The sequence below is a fragment of the Canis lupus genome, chromosome 3 (assembly GCF_003254725.2).
Source record: "Canis lupus dingo isolate Sandy chromosome 3, ASM325472v2, whole genome shotgun sequence".
Taxonomy (NCBI): Eukaryota; Metazoa; Chordata; class Mammalia; order Carnivora; family Canidae; genus Canis; species Canis lupus.
Genome location: NC_064245.1, coordinates 71,948,153 through 71,962,900, shown reverse-complemented (window position 1 = coordinate 71,962,900; position 14,748 = coordinate 71,948,153). Strand labels below are relative to the sequence as shown.

The following is a 14,748-nucleotide window of genomic DNA, read 5'->3' as shown; positions in this document are numbered from 1 at the left end:
ATTACTCCACAGAAGAGTTAAGGTGGGAAGGGGCTTCAGCATCACCCACCTTCCCAGATGGCAAGAGTTTCAAAGCCTGTGCAAGATAGTATAGTCACTGATTCCTGGGATGGTGTGAGCTGTGGGCTTTGAGCTCTCCAGCCCTGGCCTTATGCAATCAAGGTAATGGAGCAATAGCCACTTCCCTAAGCCTGAGTGAGGCAAGGTGCACCCCCACAGACCGTGAAACAGGGTTCAGGATTTCTCTTCTTATAACTGAGAGACCAGAAGTCTGTCCCCTTGGCCCACTCTCCCAGTGGGTCCAAGATCATCACCACTCTGACTGCCTGGGAGGGTTTAACCAGAGCAAATCATGTAGTGACCCATGCTGGAACAGCTGGTGAGGGCTGGAGGCTGTCTCAAAATCAGGTCCCATAGGGGTGAGTTCAGGCAAGGAGGGGATAGTGGGCTGAGGAGAAGATAAAATGGGAGTGCATCATCATTCAAAACAATATAGGCTTAGGGCCCACCTGCTTGAGACTCCCATGAGCAGGAGGCTAAGTTAAACCCACAGCTGGGCCCTCCAGGGGCCATCCTGGCAGCAGGATATGAGCCACTGTTGCAAACCAGTGCTTTTCCCAAGAAGAACCTGTGCAGAACTACAACTTCCTGATTCTTTAGCTAGCCCTCTTCCCTGTCTGAGTGTCTGGGCTTCCAGTTCCAAGGTGGGATCATTAGAGTGGCCACAGGGCATGGTTTTCAGCTGGAATGGGTATGAAATGCGTGCCCTGTGGCTCCTGAGAGGCAGAAGTTCCTTTGCTTTCAACTTCAGTGAGCAGCTAAGTATTCAGAAGTGGGAGTGTCCTGGCTTGGGGCCACCATTCAGGAACTCAGGGCCCAGCCCATTGCCATAGCTGCCATAGGACACTTTTAAGGCTTCAGGTATATTGTGCTTCTGATGCTTGGCCACACTATGAGCATGCGTGGTCTCATTGAAAGCTAGCCACACGTGCATACTTTGAGCAGCTGAAGAAAAGCTCATAGTCACACTTGGCATATACACAGATACCTGGCTCAAAGTGGTTCTGGAAAACCTCACCCCCAAAGGAGCTGCAGAATGACATGGCACCAGTGGGACCATGGTGTGACTGCTGCTTCAGACAGATCTGAGGCCACTGGCTCAGGACTGCCTGGCTTGCACCAAGGGCCCCAAGCCTCCTCTCAAGGAAAATCATTGCTTTAAATTCTCCATCAGGCATGTTACTTATATTTGTTTTACTTAGATCTCCAGCTGTGACCTTGCCCTGTTCTTTCATTTGGGACAAATTCCTCTGTCTTCTCATTTTGTCTAAGTCTCTGTGCCAGGAAAGTAAGTTATGTCTCCTGTTCTTGAGGGTAATGGCTTTATGAAGAAAAGGTCCTCTAGAGCCCTGCAGGTAGTGTCCTCTTTTTCCCAGGGCTTAGCACTTCTGGGAGTGTCTTCAGTGTGTGCTCTGCTGTTGTGTCCTGACCACTTTATCCTTCAGGCTAGCCATTTTCAGAGGTTCCATTTGCCTGTTGTGGGCAGTGTGTGGTCTCTGGCCTGAATATGGTGCATTTTAACTAGTCTGCATGTGAAATGAGACATGTCTCCACTGTCACCAGAACCGAGGCCTCACAAAAACTCCCAGGTCAGGAGATACGATGCTGGCAAGGTTTGGGCCAATCTTCTGGTAATGAGGGCCCATCACACTGAGCCAAGGGTGACTGGAAAGGGCATTTTTTCCAGAGGGTGAGGGGGCAGGGCTGGTACAAGCAAGTTAGATAGCAAGTGTCTGCCCTGTGCTTATGCTGAAGGGCAAGGAAGGGAAATGATGCCAGCCAGTTCCTTTGTTTCTGGAGGGATCTCTCCTTTGAATGCTACCTCTTTGGGACATGCTCCAAGATGAGTAAATAACCTCACCTCCCCATTCTGTGTCCCAGGCACTCTTCAGATTGGTGTTTCTGCACTGTATGTCTGCAGGCTGTTTGCCTGCCTTTTCTTCAAAAGCAGTCCCAATGTCCTCTGAGGTCTCCCAGATCCAAGCATGCAGACCTTTAAAACTCCAGGCTTTAAGCCCTGTTGGTTAAAAGAACTCACAAAACCCACTTCTCACTTTCCAAGTCCATTGCTATAGGGATTTGTCTTTTCTGTGTATTCTCCTGTGTGCTAGTATGTCTCTCACCCTCCTCTGAGATCACGGCTCCCTCCCCACTGTAGTTCCACAATCCATTTCTCTCCCAAGCTGAGTCTCTACAATTCCTACATTCTTTGATGTAGTCTCTTCCCTACCTTAGTTGTGGAGTTTGTTTTGCTAGTCTTCAGATTGATTTCTGAGGCATTTAGGATTTGGTAGTTGCTAAGTTGTATCCATGGGACATGGTGAACCTAGGATCCTACCACTCTGTAGAATTCCTGTAGACCTGGATTTAAAGGGCTCATGTGATCAGGCCAGGTCCACCCTGATAATATGCATAGCTTAAGGTTAACTAATTTGAGACCTTAATTATATCTCCAAAATTCCTTTTGCCATGTGTCTTATTTTCCTGGACTGCCACAACAAATTATCCCAAACCTGGTGACTTATAACAAGAGAAATTTATTCTCTAATAGTTTTGGAGATCAAAAGTCTGAATGTCAAGGTGTTGGTGGGATTGGTTGGCTTCTGTGGCCTCTGATGGAGAATCTGTTTTATGCCTCTCTCCTAGCTTCTGCTGTTTGTTACAATCTTTGGTGTCCTTGGCTTGTAGCTGTGTCACTCTAATCTTTGTCTCCACATGGCCCTCTTACCCTATGTGTCTCTGTATCTTCCCTTCTTATAGGGACACCAATATTGAATTTAGGGTCTACTCTACTTTGGTACTACCTCATCTCAACAAATGATATCTGCAAAGACTCCATTTCCAAAATAAGGTCAGATTCTGGGTTTTGGATGGACATGAATTTTGGGGGGACACTATTCAACCCCAAACAGTCTACTGTGGCTCCCTAAAATTGATGTTTGTCTCATGCATGAAATACATCTAACTCATCCCAATATCATCAAGCCTTCACCCATTCTAGGATCAATTCTAAATCCCAAATCTCATCTAAATATCAACTCCACAAATCCCAACTGTGATTATCCAAAGCAGGTATGTGTGAGACTGGGTATTAAGTTATCTTATTATTTGAAGATGTGGCCTGTAAGCTGGAGTTCAGAAATAATTTTGTTATGTGGGGACAATTCCTATAAGGTAATTTGACCAATCTTAATTAGGATTATTATTACCATTAAAAAAGACAGCATATATAGCTAAAATATACCATATGTATTAAACATTTACTGAATATTATGTACGAGGCATTCTTTTAGGTGCTAGGAATATATTATAAATTAAGATTGACAAAATCCCAACCTTCTTATTTATATTCTGGAACTAAATATGTTCCAAACTGGTAAGAAATCATTATTTTCAGAGAGAGTATTCTTTACCTTATGCAAAGAGATTTTTTTTGAGGATTTCTATTTGTGTAGAGCATATATATGAATAGGCCTCAGAAATTCAGTTTGTGCGTTACAAGGTTGGTGAGAGGAGTGGCTGACACTCTGGCCTTTGGAACCTACACAGCTATTATATTTCAACTTAGTTCAGCATAAACATTTATTAAGAACCACCACTTGCACCACCTTTTCGCATGTCATTTGAAGTCACTTGCGTCTGTTTGCATCCTAAGCGACCTCTACATCCCCTTACTCACCTTATGTTCCAGCCACATGGAAATACTTGCTGTACCCTGAACACATTTTTAAAATTATTTTTTTTTAATTTAAATTTTAGGTAGTCAACATACAGTGCAATACTGGTTTCTGGAGTAGAATTCAGCAATTTATCACTTACATGCAATACCCAATGTCCATCATAACAAGTGCTCTCCTTAATCCCCATCGCCCATCTAGCCTATCCCCCACCCACATCCCTCCATCGACACTCAGTTTGTTTTCTATTGTTGAGTCTCTTACGGATTGTTTGCCTCTCTCCTTTTTTTCTTTTCCCTCTTCCCATTATGTTCATCTATTTTTTTTCTTAAATTCCACATATGAGTGAGATCATATGGTATTTGTCTTTCTCTTATTTCACTTAGCAAAACACACTTCAACTCCGTCCATGTCCCTGCAAATGACAACATATTCTTTTTAATGGCTGAGTCCATTATGTACATATTCCACATCCTCTTTATCCACTCATCAGTCAGTGGACATTTGGGCTCTTTGCTCTGGCTATTTTTTATAATGCTGCTGTAAACATTAGGATGCATGTATCCCTTTGAATCTGTATTTTTGTATCCTTTGGGTAAATATCTAGTAGCACAACTGCTGGATTGTAGGGTATGAACACACATTTTTATGACATTTTGCTTTTGTTCGTGTTCTTTCTTCTACCTAGAAATACTTTCTTTACAGTATTGGAAACTTACTCATTCTTCAAGACACAGCACCAATGGTGGTACTTCTGTGGAATCTTCATATTTGCTATCCCATGGCCGGAGTTAATTGTACCTTTTTCTGTATTCCTACATGATTTTGCCTCTATTTGGCTCAGCATTCTTATTGGGTCTTTTTTATATTATTATAAACTGATTAGTTTCTTCAACTAAATTGTAAACTATTTAAGAGAATTAATATTTATGTACTTAGCACACAGTAGGCAAATAGTGAATGAATAAATATACATTTAAAATGGTTTTAAATCACTAAATTCTATACCTGATACTAAGATTACACTGTAGGTTAACTAACTAGAATTTAAATAAAAACTTGAAAAAAATAAAATGGTGCTAAATTTCAAAATATACAAAATTATTAACAAAAGAGTTCCTGATACTTTAATTTATATGGGAAAATATTGCTTTGATTAAATATATTTTAATTGTAAAAGTATGGGAATATAAGAATTATCTTTTATGAATGAACCACTTATTACTGAATGAGAAATTAAATAGTAAATATAAAAACCAAAATGTTATTTTACACATAATAGTGATTAGAGATTTTTATGTTTCTGCCACAAAATCTTTTCTTTGTTATGCACTTTCTTGAGCATTGTGTAACACATTCACTAATACTCAAAAAGTGGTTGGGAAGAATAATGTAGTTAAAACGATAGGCTGTATTTTTATATTGTAATTGTGCAAAAAGTAACCAAAAGAAGGAAGTCATACTTTTTGTATTTTGACAACATGTGAAAGTAAAAGTTTTTTTCTATTATATCTTTGTGATTACTATACATATTTACCTGTTTTGATAATGGAAGTCTTTTGGTTAACATATTAGCAACTTGGAAGAGATTTTAATTTGTAGAAAGGCTGGTATTCTTGGCATGGTTGTTTAAAGATGGAAACCTTGGGAAGCAAAATAAATTATGAGCTAATATGAAATAGTAGAGCTTTTAATTTATAATATTGTTCTGATTCAGCATTTTATTCTTATTTGGGATTTGTGCTTAAATGATTAGAAAACAATACTAGAAGAAAAATTGTCACAATTTACTGTCTCTCTTGATTGGCAAACAAGTCATTCTAACCATCTCCTGTTGGCTCATATCTATTGCAGGCTTAGTCCTCCTGTTCTTCCAATGTGTTCCTTAAAGGAAATACATCTGTCTACTGATAAATTTTTCAGAATGGAACCATCTGAAATTACCAATGGTTGTTTTCTTTCTGTTCTAACAAGGGAGGTAAGGGGGAAAATTCCAATCCATGTCATGCTTTGAATTAAGAAACTGCAAACCTCATAAAGAGGAACCTAGGTACTTTGTGAAGATTTTGAAATGGTGTGCTTACTGTGTGACACAAAAATCCCTTTTTTTTAAAGTTCATTTGTTTTAGGAAGCTCTATACGCAACATGGAGCTCAAACCCATGACCCTGAGATCAAGAGTGGCCTACTCTTCTGACTGAGCCGGCTAGGTGCCCCCAAATCCCTCTTTTTCTCTTTCCATTCCTCCTGAGCGATCCTTGCTTATCTGCTCTCCACCCCTACCTTTCCAAGCACTTTGCCAACATTTAGTTCATCTTAGCTCACATGGAAAAAATAAGCTCTAGAATTTTTTTTTCTATCACATTTACAAATGAGGAAGTTTAAAGTAAAAAAAAAAGTCATTTGCTGAGGTTTATGGGATATATTCGTGAATAAGGACTGAAAACCATTTCCTTTATAGTAAGAAAGATACTCTTTTATTTTTACTGAAATGCTGGGAGAATTTATAATATACAACTTCAACATGTAGTAACTGCCTCTTTTTAATTGTAGCGGGACCCATCTGAGACAGTGTCTGTGAAGGATGTTTTGGCCCGGGCTGCAGCAAAAGGTCTACTGGATGGAATTGAGTTAGGTAAATCTTCAAAACGGGAGAAGAAGAAGAAAAAATCAAAAACATCATTGCCAAAAGCTCCCACTAATGACAATAATGGGATCCAAATGAAAATCGCTGAGTTCCTGAATCGAGAAACAAATGCAAAAGCTAATCGGCCAGAGATATTAACAAAAACATCTCTTCCACAGAAAAATGCAACTCCAGCAAGTTCTTCCTCACAGGTCAGAAAACCTGGCAAACCTGCCAACAATCCCTTAGCGCCTACACTTACAAAGAACGCAGCTCACCCCAGACCATATGAACGGCAGACCAGCTTCCTAAGACCTCGCTCAGAAGACAGAGTGATTGCTCTGAAACCCATCGAAATTGTTCTGCCTCCGGTAATGTTGCCATTTTCAAGTTCCCAAGGGATCAAATCTCAGCTACCAACTCAACATTTTTACTATCGTTGGGTTGGACCCAAGACTGTCATGCCCAGCTACTTTCCCTCACCATCAATAACCAGAAGAGGGGAAAAGCCTAAAGAAAACTTACCTTCCTCCCTACTTCGGCGTCCTCGACCATGGCTTTGACTGTCTTGTGTTTTTTACAGGGGTCAAGAGCAGTTGATTTTTTTTTTCAAAGTCTGATATTTCTCTGAAGGTTAGATAACCCTACACAAGATACTCATCTTTTGGTCACTTAGTATCTTCTAAATGTGATATTACCTTCAAGAGAATTAGGACAAGTGAGAAAATAATGTAAGTGATCCAACAAAAGCAGAATTCCTACATTTCAACAGCTCAGTGCCGATCTGTTCTAGAATGTCCGGCTGTAGACTCAGTATCAGCTGTTAGAACCTGTCTTCTTGCTAACTTTCGGTCTGGACTCAGGATACTGTTTTAAGAGGAAGCTGCAAGTTTTTCCTGCAGGGAAACACTGCCTCATAACAGATGTGGGGCAGGTGACTGGAAAGCGTGGCCAGGGAAAAGACGCTGGCCTTCACGCCTACTTGAGGTCGCTTTTCTGTATCTATTCAGTTGTGGTTTGACATTTTCCATCACTATGGAGGTTGATTTTTTTTTCTTAAATATCAAAATATTCTTTAAACACGGGATGGCATGTATTTTTGTGATGTGATTGAGTAGGAAGGACAGGCAATTTTGAAGTTCCAGGTGTGGGTGGTTCAGCTGAACGCTACCAGAGTGAAAACTGTTTCTCCTTGGAAGAGCTTCCAGGATCCCGAGCAGATTGAACATAGTCAGCTTTCCCTTCTGACCATGCCAATCACAGTTGTGGAAAAGTGACTGTACACAGATTTCCATCTAATTCGTAATAATTCTGAGGGGGAGGAAAACTGAATGCAAGTGACACCTATTATTGAAGAGATCCATAAAAGTGTCTGCTTCTGTTCCAAGATCAGGTGAAACAGTAAAATCTACAAGTCCTATCAAATGGTACTCGGTAATCAAACTTCAGTAGATCATTTCTGATGCACAATTAAAATATATTGTAGCACTATGTTAATTATATTAAAAATCAATTCATCTTGAATTTATTATCTGTTGCCTATCAAGAATTGGTATGATGATCACTTCTGGGTCTATTGATTGGTTTTTCATCATGGAAACAGAAATTGTTTGACATTAAATCAAGTAAGTTACGACTATGAAACCTATTGTTTAAAATATGTTCATAGACACATTCATAAAGTTTGAATATAAAGTTCTATTTTCAGAATCCAGTTGTGTTGAACAGTTTTATGTGAATTCCTAAATGTTCAAGTCAGGCGGCATGATTTCAGTAGACTATTATCCTCTTCAAGATGAATTTTTAGGCCTGTATCAGCAATAACATTCTAGTCTTCATTTTCTCACTTGAAGTGAGGATAAACAAAATGGCAGATTTCATTTTAGTAGTAGTAAATCTTTATTTTAACTGAAAATTTACATTTATCAGAATGTGTCAGGGAAGAAAGGCAATAAGCCTTTTTATACTTGAACTTCTATTTTAAATCCCCAAAGAATTCTCAATTATGACTCTCAAAAAGTACAGAAATGTTTTAAACGCTCAGCTTAATTTATTGATTTCAAAAATAAAAAATGAGACCAGTTTCAAAAATAAGGTCTTTCCTCCTACTCCCTACTGTCTGGCTCTGAGTGTCCCAGGCCTCTAGAGCGCTAGCTAGGGCAGCTGAATTGAACTTTGTTGGGTAAAGAGCTAGTATTTTATCCCTGGAACCGCTTATTCCTCCTGCCTCTTCCCCTGCCCAAGGCTGAAAAGTATTCCATTGTCCCAAAGTAGCAGGTTTTAGATATTTATTTTCTGTGATGTTATAAAAAGATAATTCATCGTGGAGGAATAGTTCAAGATATTTTTCTGATAAGCTTTGTGATTCATGTCGTATCACAATTTAAGCCACTTATTTTCAGTATCTCATAGCACTCATCCTGTCACTATTTTTCTCTAGAAATATATGGAGATTTTGAACGGTTAAACTTGTAGTGTTCTTCTTTGAGGGTCTTTTTTTTTCCTTTGAGGGTCTTCTAAGAAGAACACCATCAATTATTTAAGTGCTTTCGTAAAAAGGGAAAAAGACTGGATAAAACTGTGAGAATGCTAGTGAAGGAGAGTACTGATTACACTCACATTTTCCTTTCTTGAGCTTCTTAGAGCAAAGCGCTGCAAAAACCTAAAATAATGAATTTACTGGTAGATTCTCCAATAGCAAATTTTGTCTGAAATTACTTACCACTGATGTAATACCTGAAACCAAAATGAAATTTTGTTCCTTCAGAGTAACTGCCTGTGATAGAGTTAAGAAGAAGCTATGACGGGGGAGGGAGGGATTGCAAGATGGACAACAAGGAGAAATGGGTACACACTGATCTCATGTGGATCTGGCAGTTAAACTAGCCCACATCTAACTGGCTCTTCTGGTTACCTTGGATTTTGGACTTAGTGCTTGTACAACATTATTCTTTATTAACATCGGGTTCTTAAAAGGAATGAAAGCTAGACTCTTAATACTAGGAAGACTGCTTCCACCCATCCCGAGCTGGTGACTAAGGATGCCAGCTGCCCTTCCTGATTGCCCCGTCAGGGCAGTGCGATAAATTACTCAAAATTTAAAGTGACTATAGTTCTTACCAGGTGGAAATCTGCAGTAACAGTCAAAGCACAATCTTTCATTACTAACGTGGTTTTTAACTTGAGGTTAGAATCATCTGAAGAGAGAACGACTAGCGTGGAGATTCTACACTGGTTATTTCCATTCCTGGATCGATAGGACTGAGATGGCAGATGAATGAGCCAGACATTTTGTGCAGCTAAGTTTATTCTCACAACATATTACATTTAAATGTGTAAAAGTGGTCAACAGCAAAGGGGGCAGAAAGCAAAACCAAACGTTCTTTCAGGATAAACAAGCTGCTTTGGATGGCAAGGAGTGCTCTCATTGATAAAAGTGTGAGCGGAATCTTTTCTCTGAAGCTGAACTAAATTAAACTTCATTTTCCTGGCTGTGTAGCACACATGTCAGCTGTGTATTAGGTTAAGGAAGCCTGGCAACCTAGAGAGCTAATGGTTTTATTAGTTAAATTGTGCTAGTCTCAGGGCTCTGCTTTTCGTGGGAATTCATGAATTTGTGTTGCAAATGCTTATGAAATGAGGCATCATATGAGAAAAGGAGGAAAGATTTGGGGCTTTCTAGTAAATGACCTCGTGTAGAATCATCTTACAAATCTCCATCATAAAATCAGAGTGGATTTTGTAAAAAAGTAGCAGTGCCAACAGTTTATCACAAAGAGCTTATTTTAATGGAAATGGTCTAAATGTCCCTTCATGCAACCAGACAGACACAAACAAAAAACAATGGTCCTAATTAGCTATAGGTGATCTTCTATCCAGGTGGAAACAAAGGGCTTGTGGACATGTGTCTTTTAGATGAGATCACATGTGCTGTGAAGAATATAAAAACAAAGCACCCAAGCAGTGCTTCAGGTTTGCAAAGTGAAGTTTTTGCCATAAGCATGTTGGCTATTCCCCTTGATGCTGCCAAGGAGCACATATATGAGGTGGCAAGTCTGCGTCTATCTAGCTGCTTTTAAAAAATAAAAGGAACTTTAAGCATTTTGCCATTTCTTCTACATATTCCAATAAAAATGTGACTACAAATCATTACAAAACCACCTTTTAGGCGATGTATAGTTCACTGAGATTACTTAGGCCTGGATACACTGTGAGATACTATCCAGTAAAGATAATACATTAACACAATAATGCAGTATATTTCAGTAAAAATAGAATAAATAAAATAAAAATATTTCAAGCCGTATTTAACAGGTTAATTAAAACAATGATAAGACGTACGAGGCATAGCGGACGTGGCCGCCTGTTTACCGCGTCGCAGGTCTAAAGAAGATGCATAGATAACTCAAGTGTCACCTCAGCGTCGGGGGGGACACCGCGCCCTCTCACAGAGAAATACACACACACTGTCACACGTACTTTTTGGCCATGGCAGAAAGTGTCTGAACGCTCGGTTTAACGTAATGGATTTTACAAAATTAATTGCATTTAGTACGCAAAGCTATTTTCAAAACAGAATATCTGCAGTAAAGTTTTCAGTATGTAAAGCCTATCATTCATCTGAACACATTCTATAATTGCATATATTAATCAGTTTGCTACTTAAAGCTAGCTCAGTATTCTTGATCCCGAAAACAAACAAAGGTATACCTTAAAAAATGAACAGTAGGTTCTGGTAGAGATTTCCAGTAGAGAAGCGGGTGACTGATTCAGAATTTTTCTCACACTAAAGCCTTTCGTTCACTGCGGAGACCGTGATGAAAGATCATCATCATTAAACTTTAAACAGCTTTTCGAAGGGCACAGTAAGGATTTTCTTAATGCGAGAATTTCTTAGGATGGCACTGGTTACTTCAGATAGACTAGTATATAGGCTGGTGAGAAGCAGAACTCCTTTCTAGGGTGGCATCTTTTTTGTCACAACACTACAGTGCCGGCCAACAGTTCCAGGATTCTGAGGGAACAGAGGCAGGAGGCCACCGACTCCATCATGTTCTCTGGTGGCTAAGTACCATGGGTTGGGAGTATCTCTACCACAAGTAACGTCATCTCTGGAAAATCTCGTGAGTTGAACAGGCTTGTACTGCGTGTAGGATCCTGTTCTCTACAACACGTTTGAGGCACACTGTAGGAAAATAGGCCTGGACTGAGTGAGGGCAATGGTTTTATGATTAATACCACTGCATGAGGAATTTGGGTGTATTTCCCTATTTATACAGGGAATTCAAAGATTTTTTTTTTCTTTTCTTTTTCTTTTTTTTTTTTTTTACAATAACCAGTTATGCCAAGGGTAATTCTGGAGAAACCCTTCCTCACTGATGTGGAAGCAACATAACGTATAACAGAGTTGGGAAGCATGGGTTCTGGTCCTGGCTCTCTCATAAAGTTTTGAGACATCTTAGGCTAAGTGACTGAGCCTCTTGGTACTTTATATATATTTTTATTTCTCAAATGTGTTTATAGAGTACCTTTCTCTACCTGTTAAGGCTCAAATGTGATAAGACTGTGGAAACCGTTTTGACAAGAACATAGTAGTGGATAAACAAAGTGTTACTTTTTATAACTGGATGTCTTAAAATGTTAATTTTGACATTCAAAAGTTAACTAAGGCTAATATTTAGATTGGTCTCCTTAGCAACTTCTTTTTAAAACAACAATGTCAATAAGAGTCTAAATCTGTGTATCTTTCTAGGTGAGAAAATGTTATTTTTGGGACACTTGTTAAGCAGTTCGTTGTTGCTGTGTATATTTTGCTCTGATACGAAATTTTTAAATCTTGAAAAAATGGAAAAAATATAAATTTAAAAATATATCTAGTAAAGTCCAACAAATTCTAATATTAAATACATAAATTCAGAAAGATTCGATTTAATGTAATTTGTTGCCATGGACAATACATGTTGGACAGACAGCTTTCTGGGCAAAAAGCAGGAAGGTAAGACTGCATACAGAATCCTAGCAGGACATTTCACTAGGAGGACTAACATAATGACATGGTGGTAGAGAGTCAAAGTATGAATGACACTCCCTCAACTCCAAATTGCATATTGGCTGATTATCAAACTAAGGATGAAAGGCGTACGAGGAATATTTCATTGTAATGTTGTTTATGTAGAGAATGGCCATAGTGAACTATAATTCTCTAGCTGCATTGTACAATATAAGGCAGAAGTTTGAAATATGTCCCACCCAAAATGCCTTATGATTTTCTTAAATCTTTTTTTTAAATAATTGGTTTGAAAACCATCTAGAAAGGCTATTTTTTTGTTCATTTTAATTTCTCAAATTTGGTTTGTTTTTCACTTTTGAAGTTCACTTTTCCCCCAACATCCCACAAACAGCTGTAGACATGAAATGGTGTCCGTGTGTCAAAGAGCTCGTCAAGGAAAGCTGCCATTTGGTTCCTGTCCTGATGCCAACAGCCAATTGTGTCAACAAAAGGTTCGATTTTATGAAAGACTGAAACAAAAACTCATCATCCTATTTTAACAGCAATTCAATGGTATCTGGTATGCAGTGGCTACTCCAATGTTGGAAACAGGGCAAAGTGCTGTAGGACTTAAACATTGCTTGTGACAGATCCAGTCAAGAAGACAGTGAAACTAACTCAGGTGTCATTCGCTCCAAGGACTCTGCATGAGTTCACTAGGAGGGGTGTGGCCACATTCTTCTCTGTGTATGTGAAGTTAAGTAATGTTCACGATATTTACAATAAGAAAAAGACCTTCCACTGCTCATGATGTATCTGACTCATAGCAAAAAAAATTAGTCATGCTTCTTTTCATATCACATGATGGTGGCAAGACGAGAGAACATGCTTGTCTAACACTGTTTGGTTAAGGATAAATTCTCTGAAGACAAAGCATCAGCAACTGAATGGAAGGCCAGGTATCAGTTCATCTTCTTTAGTGTAGCTATTCAATCTTCAGGTAAATATTCCAGAATCCTTGGACATATGCAGCTATGGCGTCTCTGTGACAGGGCGTTTCTGTTTCAAAGTGTCAATGAGGGATAAGACCCCTCGTTTTACATTGGTCGTGACTCTTCTGGTCACGGAGTCTGCTGGCGGAGGAGGTGGTCGAACTTTCTGTGAAGGCGGTCTGGCTACCAAGCACTTCTGGTATCGTAACTGAAATAAAACAAAAATGTTTTATGGTCATTAATGACATATCATCCCTTCTTGTTTGATTTTAATTCACCAATGCATTTACTTCCAAAACGTAATGACTTAGCTCCTAAACATAAATCCAAGAGTTTATTATTTCTTTTCTTAATATGGGTATTTTATTTTATTTATTTTTTAAAAAGAGTTTATTCATGAGAGACACACAGAGAGAGGCAGAGACACAGGCAGAGGGAGAAGCAGGCTCCATGTGGGGAGCCCGATGTGGGACTCAATCCTGGAACTCCAGGATCATGCCCTGAGCCAAAGGCAGATGCTCAACCACAGAGCCACCCAGGCATCCAAATGTGGGTATTTTATTTTTATTTTTTTATTTTATTTATTTTTAAAGATTTTATTTATTTATTCATGATAGACAGAGATAGAGAGAGAGAGAGAAGCAGAGACACAGGCAGAGGGAGGAGCAGGCTCCATGCAGGAAGTCTGATGTGGGACTCGATCCTGGGACTCCAGGATCATGCCCTGGGCAGAAGGCAGGTGCTTAAACCGCAGAGCCACCCAGGCTGCCCCAATGTGGGTATTTTAAATGCTCCCAAATGATCATTATGCTTGGGACACGTGGGTGGCTCAGTTGGTTAAGCATCCAACTCTTGATCTCAGCTCAGATCTTGATCTCAGAGTTGTGAGATCGAACCCCGCATTGGGCTCTGTGCTGGGTGTGGAGCCTGCCTAAAGAAAAACAGATCATTCAGCTCAACAAAGTTGAAAGTTATGGCTTTCCGCATCCATCTCCACCCTCTACTTGTTCTCTATACAGATAGGCTGGTTGCAATTAATGTACCTAACAGTCAAAGAGCTAATGAAAAGGATCAGGAGAGACAGTATTTGAGTTTTGTCGGAGACATGTACATCTCTGTACAAGAGGTAAGTGCTCATGGCTAACTGGGAGACAACATGGTGGAAAGGTCACAGACTGAAGCGAGGCTCTGTCCCTTATGTGAACTGTATGACCCAAGCAAGTTATTCCATCTCTCAGCCTTAGTTTCTTCCATGTAAAATGGCACAGAACTAGGACCTTTACAGAGGGCGTTATGAATAAGGAATCCTTGCAGAAGGCTGAAAACAGGCCTAGCAACACTGAAGGCATTCATAAGTATTTGCTCTCCCTCCTGTTTCCTGCTTTAATAAAAAAGAATGATGTAT

The 14,748-nt window shown here is 39.4% G+C and overlaps 2 protein-coding genes across 15 annotated transcripts in view; one reads left to right on the top strand and one right to left on the bottom strand.

The window, feature by feature from the left end:
* Nucleotides 1–8,072, top strand: part of NSUN7 (NOP2/Sun RNA methyltransferase family member 7) — a gene marked incomplete at its 5' end in the record, with an annotated part of 59,694 nt that extends 51,622 nt beyond the window's left edge. The window contains 2 exons of the mRNA XM_049107736.1: nucleotides 5,592–5,715; nucleotides 6,290–8,072. Of these exons, the coding sequence (XP_048963693.1) occupies nucleotides 5,592–5,715; nucleotides 6,290–6,925 (760 nt within the window). The remainder of the gene's footprint in view (nucleotides 1–5,591; nucleotides 5,716–6,289) is intronic.
* Nucleotides 8,073–9,651: 1,579 nt separating this feature from the next.
* APBB2 (amyloid beta precursor protein binding family B member 2) overlaps nucleotides 9,652–14,748 on the bottom strand; it is a 375,499-nt gene continuing 370,402 nt past the window's right edge. For all 14 annotated transcript variants that reach the window (XM_049108653.1, XM_049108650.1, XM_025438365.3 and 11 more), the window contains one exon: nucleotides 9,652–13,551. In XM_049108653.1, coding sequence (XP_048964610.1) covers nucleotides 13,384–13,551 — 168 coding nt within the window. In that variant the 3' untranslated portion in view covers nucleotides 9,652–13,383. The remainder of the gene's footprint in view (nucleotides 13,552–14,748) is intronic.